Here is a 15,434-nt window from a genome sequence, read left to right as displayed (position 1 = left end):
GAGCTGCACCTGGTGAGAGATGTCCATGAGAGGAGGGGCTTCATATGTGTCGGACCTGGCAGCTTCTGTTACAGCGCTCCTGACTAGGGAAGGGGAAGGAGGAGGAAGAGGGTGACAGTGCGCACTCCTGTGTGCACACAGGAGGAGTTACAGAGAATCCGTCAGATGACAAATTCTCTGTAAACTCACTGAGAACAGCCTGCTGTGCATAGGAAGCACAGCAGGCTGTAGAACAAAAATGATAAAAGATAGATAAATAGAACCAATTGTCACGATCAGTTTGGGGGAAAAACTCCACAATAAACACAGGAGGGAATGGGAATAGTAACTGGGGCCTGGAAACTAGGGAAGGAACAGGTCACCTCCTAAACAAACCTAATCCGGGCCCTAACTAGCTATCAATATGAATAGACCTTGAAGGTAAGAATATTCATATGCTGGACACCTAGGCACTTATTTCCCTATAAGGCCCTGGAATGATGTTAGGACCAGAGACAACCCATTCCTCCCCAGATGGACGTATGGAAGTCTCTGTAAGAACCGTACAATGATGTTCCTCCAACACCATGTGACGCAATTCCGGTGGCACAAATAGTTTCCCAGAGGGACATGACTCCGGTGCATCTCCCCGAGCCACTAACACCTTCACCTCAAGGTCAGGGTAAAGAGAGGATATCACTACCCCTTTAGACACTATGGGATTCGGGTTTCCTCCAGGGAAACTACGTGACAAGGCATCCGCCTTGACATTCTTAATCCCAGGATGATAGGTGACAGTGAAATTTAATCTGGTGTAAATTAGGGCCCATCTGGCTTGTCTTGGGTTCAGTCGTTTCGCCCCTTCCAACCAATGACGCTATTTCTCAAAAGCCAATTTAATGGCCAGCAACTCTCTGTTACCCACATCATCATTTTTCTCAGCAGGGGATAGTTTTTTTGAGAAAAATGCACATGGTCGCCATTTACTGGGTGATGGGCCCTGTGACAAAACTGCTCCTACCCCCACCTCGGATGCGTCCACTTCCACAATAAACGGTTGTGAGACATCTGGCTGCACCAATATGAGAGCAGAAGAGAATCATTCCTGAATCGCAGAAAAGGCTTGCAACGCCGAATCAGACCATACAGAGACATCCGTCCCTTTCTTAGTCATGTCTGTTAAGGGTTTTACTATTGTCAAATAATTCTTAATACATTTTCGGTAATAGTTGGTGAATCCTAAAAAACGCATAAGAGCCTTCAGATTTTCGGGTCGATCCCAGTCCAATACAGCACAGACTTTCTCAGGATCGATTCGAAAACCCGAAGATGACAGCAGGTAGCCCAAGAACTGCACCTCGTTTACCGCAAAAACACATTTCTCTAATTTTGCAAACAATTTATTATCCCTTAAAATCTGTAACACCTGTCTTACATGATTCTGATGTGTTTCCATGTCAGGAGAATAAATAAGAATGTCATCCAAATACACGATCACAAACCTCCCCACCAGGTGATGAAAGATGTCATTCACAAAATGTTGGAAGACAGCCGGGGCATTGGTCAACCTGAAAGGCATGTTAAACAAATCGGGAATCAAAGGAAGAGGGTAAGGATCACGGATAGTAATCTGATGGAGTTCACAAAAATCCAGACATGGCCAAAGACCTCCATCTTACAAAAAAGAACCCTGCAGCCACTGGAGACTTGGAAGGTCTTATGTGCCCTTTCTTCAAACTCTCGGCAATATATTCTCTCATGGCCTGCCTTTCAGGTTCAGAAAGATTATACAACCTAGATTTAGGCAATTTAGCCCCAGGAATAAGATTGACAGGACAATCATATTCCCGATGGGAAGGTAAATCCTGACATCCACTCTCAGAAAACACATCGGCAAACTCGGATACAAAAGAGGGTACAGCCTTAGTAGTAACAACAGAAAAGGATGTATTGAGACAATCAATGCAATAGTCCCCCCAATCCAGAATCTGCCTAGCTTGCCAATCGATAGTTGCATTATGCTTGGCAAGCCTTGGTAAACCCAGAACCATAGGTGCAGAGAGACCTTCCAAGACAAAACATGAGATAACTTATTGATGAGTCACCCACTCTTAACCACCTCCCGACCGCATAACGCACGGATGCGTCCGGGAGGTGGTTGATTTATTCCTCCTGGACGCATCCGTGCGTCATCTCGCGAGACGCGAGATTTCGGTCACAGCCGGCCCGCGCATGCGCAAAGTTCAAGGAGCATTTCGTCAGCAACCTGCCAGCCAATGATCGCGGCTGGCAGGTTGCTGATTTTTAAAAAAAACAATGACAAGCCAGATAGCAGATCATATTTGTAAATATGATCTGTTATATGGCTGCCCTGCTCCTCTGCTGGTCCTTTTCGTCGGTTGGATCCAGCAGAGGAGCAGGCTACACAGTGAGTACACCAAACACCACATACTAGCCCCAGATCACTCCCCCTGAACCCCAATGAACCATTTGATCGCCCCTGTCAATCACTAGTGAAAGGAAAAAAGTGATCAGTGCAAACTGTAACTTTCTTTTTTCACTGGTATTGACCGTTAGGTTTTAGGTATAGTTTAGGCCCCTTGGTTAGGTAGTTTAGGGATCAGTTAGCGCCCAGCACACCGCAGTCCGTTATTCGCTGATTAGCGTATCGCTAATCAGCATTTGTACTTTTATATTATCTGGAAGTGATCAAAACTGATCACGGTCAGATCTATAATTGTATTAGTGTCACTTTAGTTCGCCCTCCACCCAAAACGCAGTGTTTGCCCGATCAGGCCTTATCGGTCGCCCACACGTGCGTTCACCCACGCCCGCCCCACCGCAGTGACAAAAAATATTTTTTTTTGATCACTGCACATTCACTTTACAAAAAAAATCAGTTTTGATATTTTTTATCAACCGCAGCGGCCTCCGGTACTTCGCTAGCCTCCCATTTGTAAGACAGGCTTGCTTTTTTTCTTGGGTAGTCTCAGGGAATACCCCTAAATTTAGTTGCCCAAATGTCAAACAGGGGGTATTCTTCTGAAGAGGCCTACAGGCTTCTGACCCAGTCGGATGAGGAATGGGAACCCTCATCTGATGAATCTAGCGGGTCAGAATATGAACCTGTAGAAAGCAGTGGCTCTCTGACCCAAAGTTCGGACGAGGGGGCTGAGGTCCCTGATACCACCAGGCGTACCCGGCCCCGTGTCGCTAGACCGCAGGTTGCGCAGGATCCGCTTCAAGAGCAGCAGAGTGGGGCTGGTGCTGTCGGATTACGTGGTGAGGCATACACCAGCAGCGCAGCCCTTCCTGGACCTAGTACCAGCACTGCCGTAGAACATGGTGAAGTAGCGAGCACCAGAAGGGCAGTTGAAGCTGGTACGGTGGCACGTGCAGTAGTGACCCCGTCGCAGCCACCGCAAAGACGTGCCCGTAGAGCCCCTAGAATCCCTGAGGTGCTGGCAAACCCTGATTGGCAGTCCCCAACTTCAGCCGCTGCTGTAGTTCCCCCTTTCACCGCCTAGTCTGGAGTTCGGGTTGAGACAGCTCAGATCGGTTCAGCCCTGGGATTTTTTGAGCTGTTCTTGACTGCGGAGCTCTTAGACTTAGTTGTGGCAGAAACAAATCGGTATGCCACACAATTTATAACCGCTAACCCGGGAAGCTTTTATGCCCAGCCTTTCCGGTGGAAACCAGTCCAAGTTTCCGAAATTAATTTTTTTTGGGGCCTTCTCCTCAACATGGGTCTAACTAAAAAGCATGAATTGCGGTCATATTGGTCCACGAACCCAATTCATCACATGCCCATGTTCTCTGCTGCTATGTCCAGGACACGATTTGAGACCATCCTGCGTTTCCTGCACTTTAGTGACAACACTGCCTCCTGTCCCAGAGGCCACCCTGCTTTTGACCGGCTCCACAAAATTCGGCCCCTCATAGACCATTTCAACCTGAAATTTGCAGATTTGTATACCCCAGAGCAAAACATCTGCGTAGACGAGTCCCTGATACATTTTACCGGGCGCCTTGGCTTCAAACAATACATCCCAAGCAAGTGCGCCCGGTATGGGGTCAAATTGTATAAGCTCTGTGAAAGGGCCACAGGCTATACCCACAAATTTCGTGTCTATGAGGGAAAAGATCAGACCCTGGAGCCGGTCGGTTGCCCTGACTACCTGGGGAGCAGTGGGAAGATAGTCTGGGACTTGGTGTCACCCTTATTCGGCAAGGGGTACCATCTTTACGTGGACAATTTCTACACAAGTATGGCCCTCTTTAGGCATTTGTTTCTAGAACGGATTGGCGCCTGTGGCACCGCGCGAACTAGTCGCGCGGGCTTCCCCCAACGGCTCGTTAGCACCCGTCTTGCAAGGGGGCAGAGGGCCGCACTGTGTAACGAAGAACTGCTCGCGGTGAAATGGAGAGACAAGCGTGACGTTTACATGCTCTCCTCCATTCACGCAGACACGACAATACAAATTGAGCGAGCAACCCGTGTCATTGAAAAGCCCCTCTCAGTCCACGACTATAACCTTCACATGGGAGGGGTGGACTTCAATCACCAGATGTTGTCTCCGTATTTAGTTTCCCGCAGAACCAGACGCTGGTATAAGAAGGTGTCTGTATATTTGATTCAATTGGCTCTGTATAATAGTTTTGTTCTCTACAGTAAGGCTGGGAGAACACGATCCTTCCTCAAATTTCAGGAAGAGATCATCGAGAGCCTCCTGTACCCAGGAGGTTCCGTGGCCCCATCCACCAGTGTAGTTAGCCGTCTACACGAGCGACATTTCCCCAATGTCGTTGCTGGTACCTCAACCCAACCGTCACCCCGAAAAAGATGTCGTGTCTGTAGCAGGAGTGGAATAAGGCGTGACACCCGCTATTTCTGTCCTGACTGTCCTGACCACCCTGCCCTATGCTTAGGGGAGTGTTTCCGGAAGTACCACACACAGGTACACCTAGCATAGGGATCATCTCACCAGGACAGGCACACAGGGCTATTAGGGCCCATTCACTCACAGCTGCTGCAAACGTCTCCTTTCACCTGGGACAAAGTGCATAATGCACTTCGCCACATCTTTGGGCGATTTGCGCTTTGCACATTGACCCATGGGGAAGGAGAGGTTTGTTCTAAAAACACCAGTAAGCAAAAAGGTTAATGTTTAGTTTAAAAAGTTAAAGTTTATATGTTCTGTTCCAAAGTTAATAAAATTATTGCGTTGCGGCCTGTTTTTTTTTTTTTTTTTTTTACCTTCCAGGTGGACCAACCGATCGACTAGCTGCAGCACTGATGTGCATTCTGACAGAAGCATTGCGCTGCTGTCAGATTACACGCAAGTCGGTGTATGCGGCGCTGCAAGACGAGATTTCTACTCTGCAGTAACAGATACGTTTGCCAAGGCATACGAGCTGAGGAGGAGGCGGCGTTCCTATGCTTTGGCAAACACTTTGTATATATAAAAAAAAATAATAATAATTCCCGGCAATGATTTATTCATCCACATCGATAGATGTGAATGTAGAAATCTGGTTTGCCAGGGCATACGAGCTAAGTGGGTATGGATGTTGGGCGGAGCTCCTATGTCCTGGCAGACGCCTTTCCCCTCCTTTTTTTTTGGGGGCAGAGATTTTTTCATCCACATTGATCGATGCGAATGAAGAAATCTGTGCCGTTCATTTTTTTCTTTTAGCCCAGAGGCTGAACGGAAAAAAAAATCTCATTACCTGTATGCTCAATATAAGAAGAATAGCAGAAACTCCTAATGCTGGCCATACATGTAATGATTGCGGAGACCCTCAAATGCCAGGGCAGTACAAACACCCCACAACTGACCCCATTTTGGAAAGAAGACACCCCAAGGTATTCGCTGAGGGGCATATTGAGTCCTTGAAAGATTTACATTTTTGTCCTAAGTTAGCAGAAAGTGAGACTTTGTGAGAAAAAACAAATAAAAATCAATTTCCGCTAACTTATGCCCAAAAAATACATTTCTATGAACTCGCCATGCCCCTCATTGAATACCTTGGGGTGTCTTCTTTCCAAAGTGGGGTCACATGTGGGGTATTTATACTGCCCTGGCTGTGGGGCCCTAAAGCGTGAGAAGAAGTCTGGGATCCAAATGTCTAAAAATGCCCTCCTAAAAGGAATTTGGGCACTTTTGCAGCCTAGATGCGCAAAAGTGTCACACATGTGGTATCACCGTACTCAGGAGAAGCTGGGGAATGTGTTTTGGGGTGTCATTTTACATATACCCCTGCTGGGTGAGATAAATATCTTGGTCAAATGCCAACTTTGTATAAAAAAAAAAATGGGAAAAGTTGTCTTTTGCCAAGATATTTCTCTCACCCAGCATGGGTATATGTATAATGACACCCCGAAACACATTCCCCAACTTCTCCTGAGTACAGCGATACCAGATGTGTGACACTTTTTTGCAGCCAAGGTGGGCAAAGGGGCACATATTCCAAAGTGCACCTTTCGGATTTCGCAGGCCATTTTTTACACATTTTGATTGCAAAGTACTTCTCACACATTTGGGCCCCTAAATTGCCAGGGCAGTATAACTACGCCACAAGTGACCCCATTTTGGAAAGAAGACACCCCAAGGTATTCCGTGAGGGGCATGGCGAGTTCCTAGAATTCTTTATTTTTTGTCGCAAGTTAGTGGAATATGAGACTTTGTAAGAAAAAAAAATAATAATAAAAAATCATCATTTTCCGCTAACTTGTGACAAAAAATTAAAAATTCTAGGAACTCGCCATGCCGCTCACGGAATACCTTGGGGTGTCTTCTTTCCAAAATGGGGTCACTTGTGGGGTAGTTATACTGCCCTGGCAATTTAGGGGCCCATATGTGTGAGAAGTACTTTGCAATCAAAATATGTAAAAAATGGCCTGCGAAATCCGAAAGGTGCACTTTGGAATATGTGCCCCATTGCCCACCTTGGCTGCAAAAAAGTGTCACACATCTGGTATCGCCGTACTCAGGAGAAGTTGGGGAATGTGTTTTGGGGTGTCATTTTACATATACCCATGCTGGGTGAGAAAAATATCTTGGTCAAATGCCAACTTTGTATAAAAAAATTGGAAAAGTTGTCTTTTGCCAAGATATTTCTCTCACCCAGCATGGTTATATTTAAAATGACACCCCAAAACACATTCCCCAACTTCTCCTGAGTACGGCGATACCAGATGTGTGACACTTTTTTACAGCCTAGGTGGGCAAAGGGACCCACATTCCAAAGTGCACCTTTCGGATTTTACCGGTCATTTTTTACAGATTTCGATTGCAAACTACTTCTCACACATATGGGCCCCTAAATTGCCAGGGCAGTATAACTACGCCACAAGTGACCCCATTTTGGAAAGAAGGCACCCTAAGGTATTCCATGAGGGGCATGGCGAGTTCCTAGAATTTTTTATTTTTTGTCGCAAGTTAGTGGAATATGAGACTTTGGAAGAAAAGAAAAAAAAAATCATCATTTTCCGCTAACTTGTGACAAAAAATAAAAAGTTCTATGAACTCACTATGCCCATCAGCGAATACCTTAGGGTGTCTACTTTCCGAAATGGGGTCATTTGTGGGGGTTTTCTACTGTTTGGGCATTGTAGAACCTCAGGAAACATGACAGGTGCTCAGAAAGTCAGAGCTGTTTCAAAAAGCGGAAATTCAAATTTTTGTACCATAGTGTGTAAACGCTATAACTTTTACCCAAACCATTTTTTTTTTTGCCCAAACATTTTTTTTAATCAAAGACATGTAGAACAATAAATTTGGCAAAAAAATGTATATATGGGTGGTTTTTTTTGCAAAATTTTACAGCTGAAAGTGAAAAATGTCATTTTTTTGCAAAAAAATCGTTACATTTTGATTAATAACAAAAAAAAGTAAAAATGTCAGCAGCAATAAAATACCACCAAATGAAAGCTCTATTAGTGAGAAGAAAAGGAGGTAAAATTCATTTGGGTGGTAAGTTGCATGACCGAGCGATAAACAGTGAAAGTAGTGTAGTGCAGAAGTGTAAAAAGTGGCCTGGTCATTAAGGGGGTTTTAGCTAGCGGGGTTGAAGTGGTTAATCTGATATCATGCAAAACTTGCGACAAGCACCTCTGAGTAAGGGGGGCAGAATCAATAGCAAATACAGGAATATCTTTTTTTAATGTACTTGGTGATAAACCGTGCATGCGGACAAACTGAGCATCAATCAGGTTCACCCCAGCCTCGCAGTCGATAAATACTTCAATTCCCACAGTCTTTATCTCTAGCGCCACCTCGGCAGTCAGGAGAAATCAGGTACTACCAGCAAAGGACAAATGCACATTCTCTGACTCCCCAATCACACCTCCGATAGTCAGATGGGATTTAGACGCCTCTTTTTGTTTCTCTTTTTGCCGATGAATGCTTGGACATACAGTACAGACCAAAAGTTTGGACACACCTTCTCATTCAAAGAGTTTTCTTTATTTTCATGACTATGAAAATTGTAGATTCACACTGAAGGCATCAAAACTATGAATTAACACATGTGGAATTATATACATAACAAAAAAGTGTGAAACAACTGAAAATATTTCATATTCTAGGTTCTTCAAAGTAGCCAACTTTTGCTTTGATTACTGCTTTGCACACTCTTGGCATTCTCTTGATGAGCTTCAAGAGGTAGTCACCTGAAATGGTCTTCCAACAGTCTTGAAGGAGTTCCCAGAGACGCTTAGCACTTGTTGGCCCTTTTGCCTTCACTCTGCGGTCCAGCTCAACCCAAACCATCTGGACTGGATGACTGGAGGCCAGGTCATCTGGCGCAGCACCCCATCACTCTCCTTCATGGTCAAAAAGCCCTTACACAGCCTGGAGGTGTGTTTAGGGTCATTGTCCTGTTGAAAAATAAAAGATGGTCCGCAAGATGCTGTGGTAGCCATGCTGGTTCAGTATGCCTTCAATTTTGAATAAATTCCCAACAATGTCACCAGCAAAGCACCCCCACACCATCACACCACCTCCTCCATGCTTCACGGTGGGAACCAGGCATGTACAGTCCATCCGTTCACCTTTTCTGCGTCACACAAAGACACGGTGGTTGGAACCAAAGATCTCAAATTTGGACTCATCAGACCAAAGCACAGATTTCCACTGGTCTAATGTCCATTCCTTGTGTTCTTTAGCCCAAACAAGTCTCTTCTGCTTGTTGCCTGTCCTTAGCAGTGGTTTCCTAGCAGATATTCTACCATGAAGGCCTGATTCACACAGTCACCTCTTAACAATTGTTCTAGAGATGTGTCTGCTGCTAGAACTCTGTGTGGCATTGACCTTGTCTCTAATCTGAGCTGCTGTTAACCTGCGATTTCTGAGGCTGGTTACTCGGATGAACTTATCCTCCGCAGCAGAGGTGACTCTTGGTCTTCCTTTCCTGGGGCGGTCCGCATGTGAGCCAGTTTCTTTGTAGCGCTTGATGGTTTTTGTGACTGCACTTGGGGACACTTTCAAAGTTTTCCCAATTTTTCGGACTGACTGACCTTCATTTCTTAAAGTAATGATGGCCACTAGTTTTTCTTTACTTAGCTACTTTTTTCTTGCCATAATACAAATTCTAACAGTCTATTCAGTAGGACTATCAGCTGGGTATCCACCTGACTTCTCCACAACGCAACTGATGGTCCCAACCCCACTTATAAGGCAAGAAATCCCACTTATTAAACCTGACAGGGCACACCTCTTGAAGCTCATCAAGAGAATGCCAAGAGTGTGCAAAGCAGTTATCAAAGCAAAAGGTGGCTACTTTGAAGAACCTAGAATATGACATATTTTCAGTTGTTTCACACTTTTTTGTTATGTATATAATTCCACATGTGTTAATTCATAGTTTTGATGCCTTCAATGTGAATCTACAATTTTCATAGTCATAAATATAAAGAAAACTCTTTGAATGAGAAGGTGTGTCCAAACTTTTGGTCTGTACTGTATATTGACAAAATGTCCCCTTTGACCGCAGAAAAAAAACAACCTCCCTGCTTGCGAATCCTACTTTAGCAAGCAGATCCCAGAGTTGCTCCCCCTAATTGCATGGGTTCATCCCCAGGTATAAGCTCAGGAGTCTTTTCACCCAAAGAGTCAAAGGAATACGGTATGTTATGTAATGTCCTGAGAGAGGGGGCCCTTAGATCTCTCTTTTAGGCGTCTATCAATACGTACAGCCAAAGACATAGACTCAGGATTCTCAAGAAAGGCCAAAGCGTCCTTCAGCCTCTCAGATAATCCCTGACAAAACTGGCTACGGAGAGCTGGATCGTTCCACTCAGTATCCGTAGCCCACCTCCTAAATTCTGTACACTAGATCTCCGCCGAACGCCCTCTTTGACGCAGGCCCTGTAATTTAGTCTCGGCCAGGGAGGTTCGCTCCAGGTCATCATAATTGAATCCTAAAGCTCCGAAAAATGCATCTACTGATCGGAGAGACTGTGATCCGGTCGGCAAAAAAAGCCCAAGACTGGGCGTCCCCTTTAAGAAACTAAATAATCACACCCACTCTCTGGCTCACGTCCCCAGATGAGTGTGGACGCAACTTAAAGTACCATTTGCACGCTTCCCTGAACCGAATAAAATTATCACCCCCCCCCCGAGAATCTATCCAGAAAAGCAACTTTAGGTTCAGGATAGGTTAGGTAACCACCAGGGGCGTAACTAAAGGCTCATGGGCCCCGGTGCAAGAGTTCAGCTTGGGCCCCCCTTCCCTCAGTGCTTTGTGTGTCTTCTTATGCGGAACAAGTATCTTTGGGCCCCTTCAGGCTCCTGGGCCCGGTAGCGACTGCTACCTCTGCACCCCCTATAGCTACACCCCTGGTAACCACTACTAGGATCAGCCAACAGTGGTCTCTGCATCTGTGAGACCGTCGTGCCTCCATAGCTGTCCGGCCAGTGCAGCCATAACATCCATGGCTGAACTGATGGGGACAACAAAATGACGGTTATTCGGCGGCTTATAATGTCACAATCAGTGTGGGGGGAAAAACTCCACACTCCACACTAAACACAGGAGGGTAGGGTAATAGTAACTGGGCCTGGACACTGGGTACAGGCAAATAAAAAGAGATAAAACGCCCAAGGTGTGAGCACAAGGCTGCTGTGTTGCAATCACAGATGTCACTATAGAGAACACAGGATCCACACAATAGGTGATGGCTACATCTTATCTCCTTCCTTGTACAATGACCTATGCACAGGTCACAGAGTGTGCCTGGAAAACTCTATCAGTCTATTTGGTCTATGGCTCTTAGTGGCTGCTGTAAAGCATATCTCTAAATGCTATTAAAAACTGCTCAGGCAAGATGGCTGCCCCATGATTATGTTCAGAAAATTTTAAAAAATCGACAATCAGAAAACAGATTATACAACAGATTAAAATATGTGTCACTATCTGGTTTTAACTGGCAGAAAAATGTCGCTTCCATCGCCGTACATGTACGGCGCTGGAGCGATGGGAAAACATGGCACCTGTTTGCACATGCAGTGGGCGTCATGGACGGCGGGTTTCTGCCGGTTGTGGTAATTAAAGCTTCCAGACTTGATACCGGCCGCAGGGGAATTGGTTTTAATATGCTGAGTTTTGCAAGCAGTTGCCTGTTTTTCACAATTCCCAATAAAATAACAACATTACGAATTCTCATGTGTTATCGTATTTTTCGCCCTATAAGATGCACCGGCCTATAAGACGCACCTAGGTTTTTGAGGAGGAAAATAGGAAGAAATTTTTTTTTAACCAAAAGGTGTGCTTTTGGTGGGTTTTGAATTAATGGTGGTCTGTGCATGACACTATTATGGGGGATCTGTGGATGACGCACTGTCATGTGTGGGATCTGTGGATGACACTGTTTATGGGGGATCTGTGGATGGCACTGTTTATGGGGGATCTGTGGATGGCACTGTTATGGGGCATCTGTGGATGGCACTGTTATGGGGCATCTGTGGATGGCACTGTTATGGGGCATCTGTGGAAGGTACTGCTATGGGGTGGGGGATCTGTGGATGGCATTGTTATGGGGTGGGGGATCTGTGGATGACACTGCTATATGTTATCCACAGATCCCCCTCATAACAGTGTCCCCCAATACACCGGCCCTCTGCTCACCGCAGTATTTATAAACATTAATCCTTATCCTGTTAATAAGTTTAACTAAAGCTGCGCTCTCCCCTGTTCCAGTACAGCACTTGCTAACAAGCTTCCATAGCAGGCAGAGCGGATGGCAGCAGTAACGTCACTCACTGACGTTGCGCGTCTGCTCCGCCTGCTTCATTCATAAAGTGGGAGGAGCAGGCGCACAACGTCAGTGAGTGACGTTACTGCTGCCGTCCACTCTGCCTGCTATGGAAGCTTGTTCGTAAGTGCTGTACGGATACAGGGGAACAGGGGAGAGCCCAGCGTTAGCTAAACTTATTAACAGGATAAGGATTAATGTTTATAAATACTTCGGTGAGCGGCAGGGCCCAGTGTAAGAGTACAGTGACTACACCGGGCCCCACCTCTAGTCCCAGACTCCAGCCCCTTCTCTCTCCTGGCTCATACATCGCAGTCTGTGATGATGCAGCATCGCAGACTGCGATGTAAAATGGAAGCATTTGCCCCATATGACGGAGGGGCATTTCCCCCCCCCACTTTTTTTTTGGGGGGGGGGGGGGGGAGTGCATCTTATGTGGCAAAAAATACGGTATGTCAATGTTTCCCTATATGAAAAAAGTCACATATACTGCTAAAAAGCGCCATGACCGTGTTTTTTTTTTCTATTTTTACAAGGTGGCTTGCAACTTGTCTCCCACAAGGAAACATTGATATCACTCTTCCACAGAATCCATAACGGAATTCTTAGATAACCCCAACCTTGTACGCCAAACTTGAAAACAGAAGTTCGCTTATCCCTATTCACAGCGATCTCACAATTTACTTGAAATAACAGGTCTGTATTGCCAGGTAGCCATAGCCTTTTGGCTTCCTATGGAACTGACCTTACCGCTTAGGACTGAAATGATGACCATCTCTGTGCAGTGGTGTGGAATACATTGAAAAGATAACAAAAGGAAATAAAAAATACATATAGAGGTGCAGTACAGTCTACAAGACCTATAGAAAATATTATACCAGAAATAAGGAACACAATCAATAAACTCAGTCACAGAAAATAGCAGATTGACACCAACCTCTGCATGTGTCGCCGTGCTTGTAATATGAAGGTGGGCAGTGCTCGACACAAGCACCGTTATGTAAGCTGTAGTGTTCCATACACTGCAAGCAGTCTGTGTTCAAGGGGCCTTTGCATGCATTGCAGCTCCAGTCACATTCTGAAAGGATAATATATGCATTGCTTAAAAATTAGAAGTATGAAAGCTGAAATGACAGTAATCAAAACTAGCAGTGGTCAGATTCCAATTGTGTACAGATAATCAGCGTAATGCATAAAGATAATTTTATTTAAGTGAATGGACAACATCCAGCATTGAATGAGCATGTATTTATTCGGAGTAGATAATGACATAAATGGTTGCTAACAATTCCCAAATTGTGCAGAAATCAATAGTACAAGTGACCATAAGACTCTTTGTAATATATCTTAATATAGAAAAATGTCTAGTTCTCCTGGTAGCAGGAGATGCTTTTCTGTTTCAAATTTCCCTTGAAACTGTCCAGGACAGTAAACCTGCCAATACAAGTCTATAGAGAGGAGAGGGATGAAGTGAGCAGGAACTCAGAGACAGGCACACAAGAGAGATGGCATAGACTATTTATGTCTCAACCTAGGGTACATTCACATGACCATTGTAATTCTTTCCGTTTTGCAGTCCGCAAATAACGGAACCGTGTGTCCGCATTCTGCGGACGAATGACTTTCGTTTGTGTTCCGTATGTCTTTTGTTTATTACCTTCCGCAAAAAAACCGAAGGAAAAAAAAAAAGAGAAAAGAAAAAGAATTATTAATTCACAGTTGTCAAGGAATACGGAAACGGATCCACAAAAAATGGATGTCATACGGAAACCATTGACTTGAATGAGGCTGTGGACTTATTTCCGCAGACAATAGTAGTACAAGCTTCATATTTTTGCGGACTAGAAATGCGAAAACACGGATGCGGACAACATGCTGAATGTTGTCCGCACATTTTATTCACCCATGAATGAATCGATGCGCATCTATTCCGCAAAATGCAAAACGGAAGCGGATAAAATTATATGGTCGTGTGAATGTACCCAAAGTGCTTTATTCACATCGATACAGGTCAGTATTTCTCTGTAATGTTCTCTATGAACCTGGGCTGGTTCTGAGTGAGTAGATTATCCTCTCCTTTTTGTGTGCAGTGGATGGCAGCTAATCTCCTCCCACAAGATCTGGGAAAACTGCAAACTAAAAACCTAGCATACAAAGGAGAAAACTGCTAAAAATGCTAGATACAAATCATATAAAGGCCAGAAAGTGTTATTTCCAATCTACATACTCTGTACTATTAATTGAAGGGGTTGTCTGGGTTCAGAGCTGAACCCAGACATATCCCCATTTTCACCCAGACTGTCCCCCTGATGTGAGCATCGGAGCATTTCCTGCTCCGATGCTCTCCTTTGTCCTGCGCTGAATCGTGCAGGATAAGGCTTTTTTTGGAGATCCTTTCACGTACCGGGCTCTCCAAGGGTAAATCTAGGATGAGGCTTCTGTGATGTGCTAATGACTTCACTGATGTGCTAAAGCCCGCCCATCAGTGCCGGTGACATCACCGGCAACACTGCTAGACGGAAGCCTCCACCTAGCAGTGTAAAAATATAAACAAACAGCCCTTGCCCTGTGCAATACAGTGTAGGGCTAGAGAGAGCATTGGAGCATGAAATGCTCCGATGTTCATATGAGAGGGGCTGCCTTGGTGGAAATGAGGATATGTCCGGGTTCAGCTATGAACCCGGCACACCCCTTTAATGCAATGTTTGTTGAAAGGTTAGGTATACTTTAATGTTCTATACTGAGAACAAGTTCAATTTTGTACATCCTTATCATTATTATTATATATATTTTTTTTTTTACTGTTTTACTGAACCATAGTACCAGCTTGCTCCCCAAGATGGCACTGTGATCTATATAACCCTCTGGCAGCCTGCAACAGTAGACTTCTGTCAATGTGTAAATATACATTCAGGCATTGTAGACTGGCTTTGTGCGTGCAAGTAAAAAAAACTAAAGATTTTCCAAGAAAGGACTCTATGGTGATTTGCTTGTCCTTAACAATACAAAAAATGAACTCAAGTATGTTTTAGTTTCACCTGAAAATTAAATCAAGGTAAAAGAAAAGAAAAGAAATGTGTACTTCTGGGCTTTGCGCATCCTGATTGATTCTGTATGTCCAAGTTCAATAGTAATCCCCACTTGTAGTGATGAAAAAAATAATAGTTTTTCATCTACTGAGATGAACTCTGCATCAGTA

At 44.7% G+C, this 15,434-nt stretch overlaps 1 protein-coding gene across 1 annotated transcript in view; it reads right to left on the bottom strand.

Annotated features, from left to right (window-relative positions):
* Nucleotides 1–15,434, bottom strand: part of FRAS1 (Fraser extracellular matrix complex subunit 1) — a 436,383-nt gene that overhangs the window by 143,579 nt on the left and 277,370 nt on the right. Inside the window, exon 24 of the mRNA XM_044304452.1 lies at nucleotides 13,173–13,313. Coding sequence (XP_044160387.1) covers nucleotides 13,173–13,313 — 141 coding nt within the window. The remainder of the gene's footprint in view (nucleotides 1–13,172; nucleotides 13,314–15,434) is intronic.

This window comes from Bufo gargarizans, chromosome 1 (genome assembly GCF_014858855.1).
Source record: "Bufo gargarizans isolate SCDJY-AF-19 chromosome 1, ASM1485885v1, whole genome shotgun sequence".
In the NCBI taxonomy this organism is placed as follows: Eukaryota; Metazoa; Chordata; class Amphibia; order Anura; family Bufonidae; genus Bufo; species Bufo gargarizans.
Note: the sequence above shows the minus strand (reverse complement) of the source record. Positions and strands in the feature narration are given on the sequence as shown.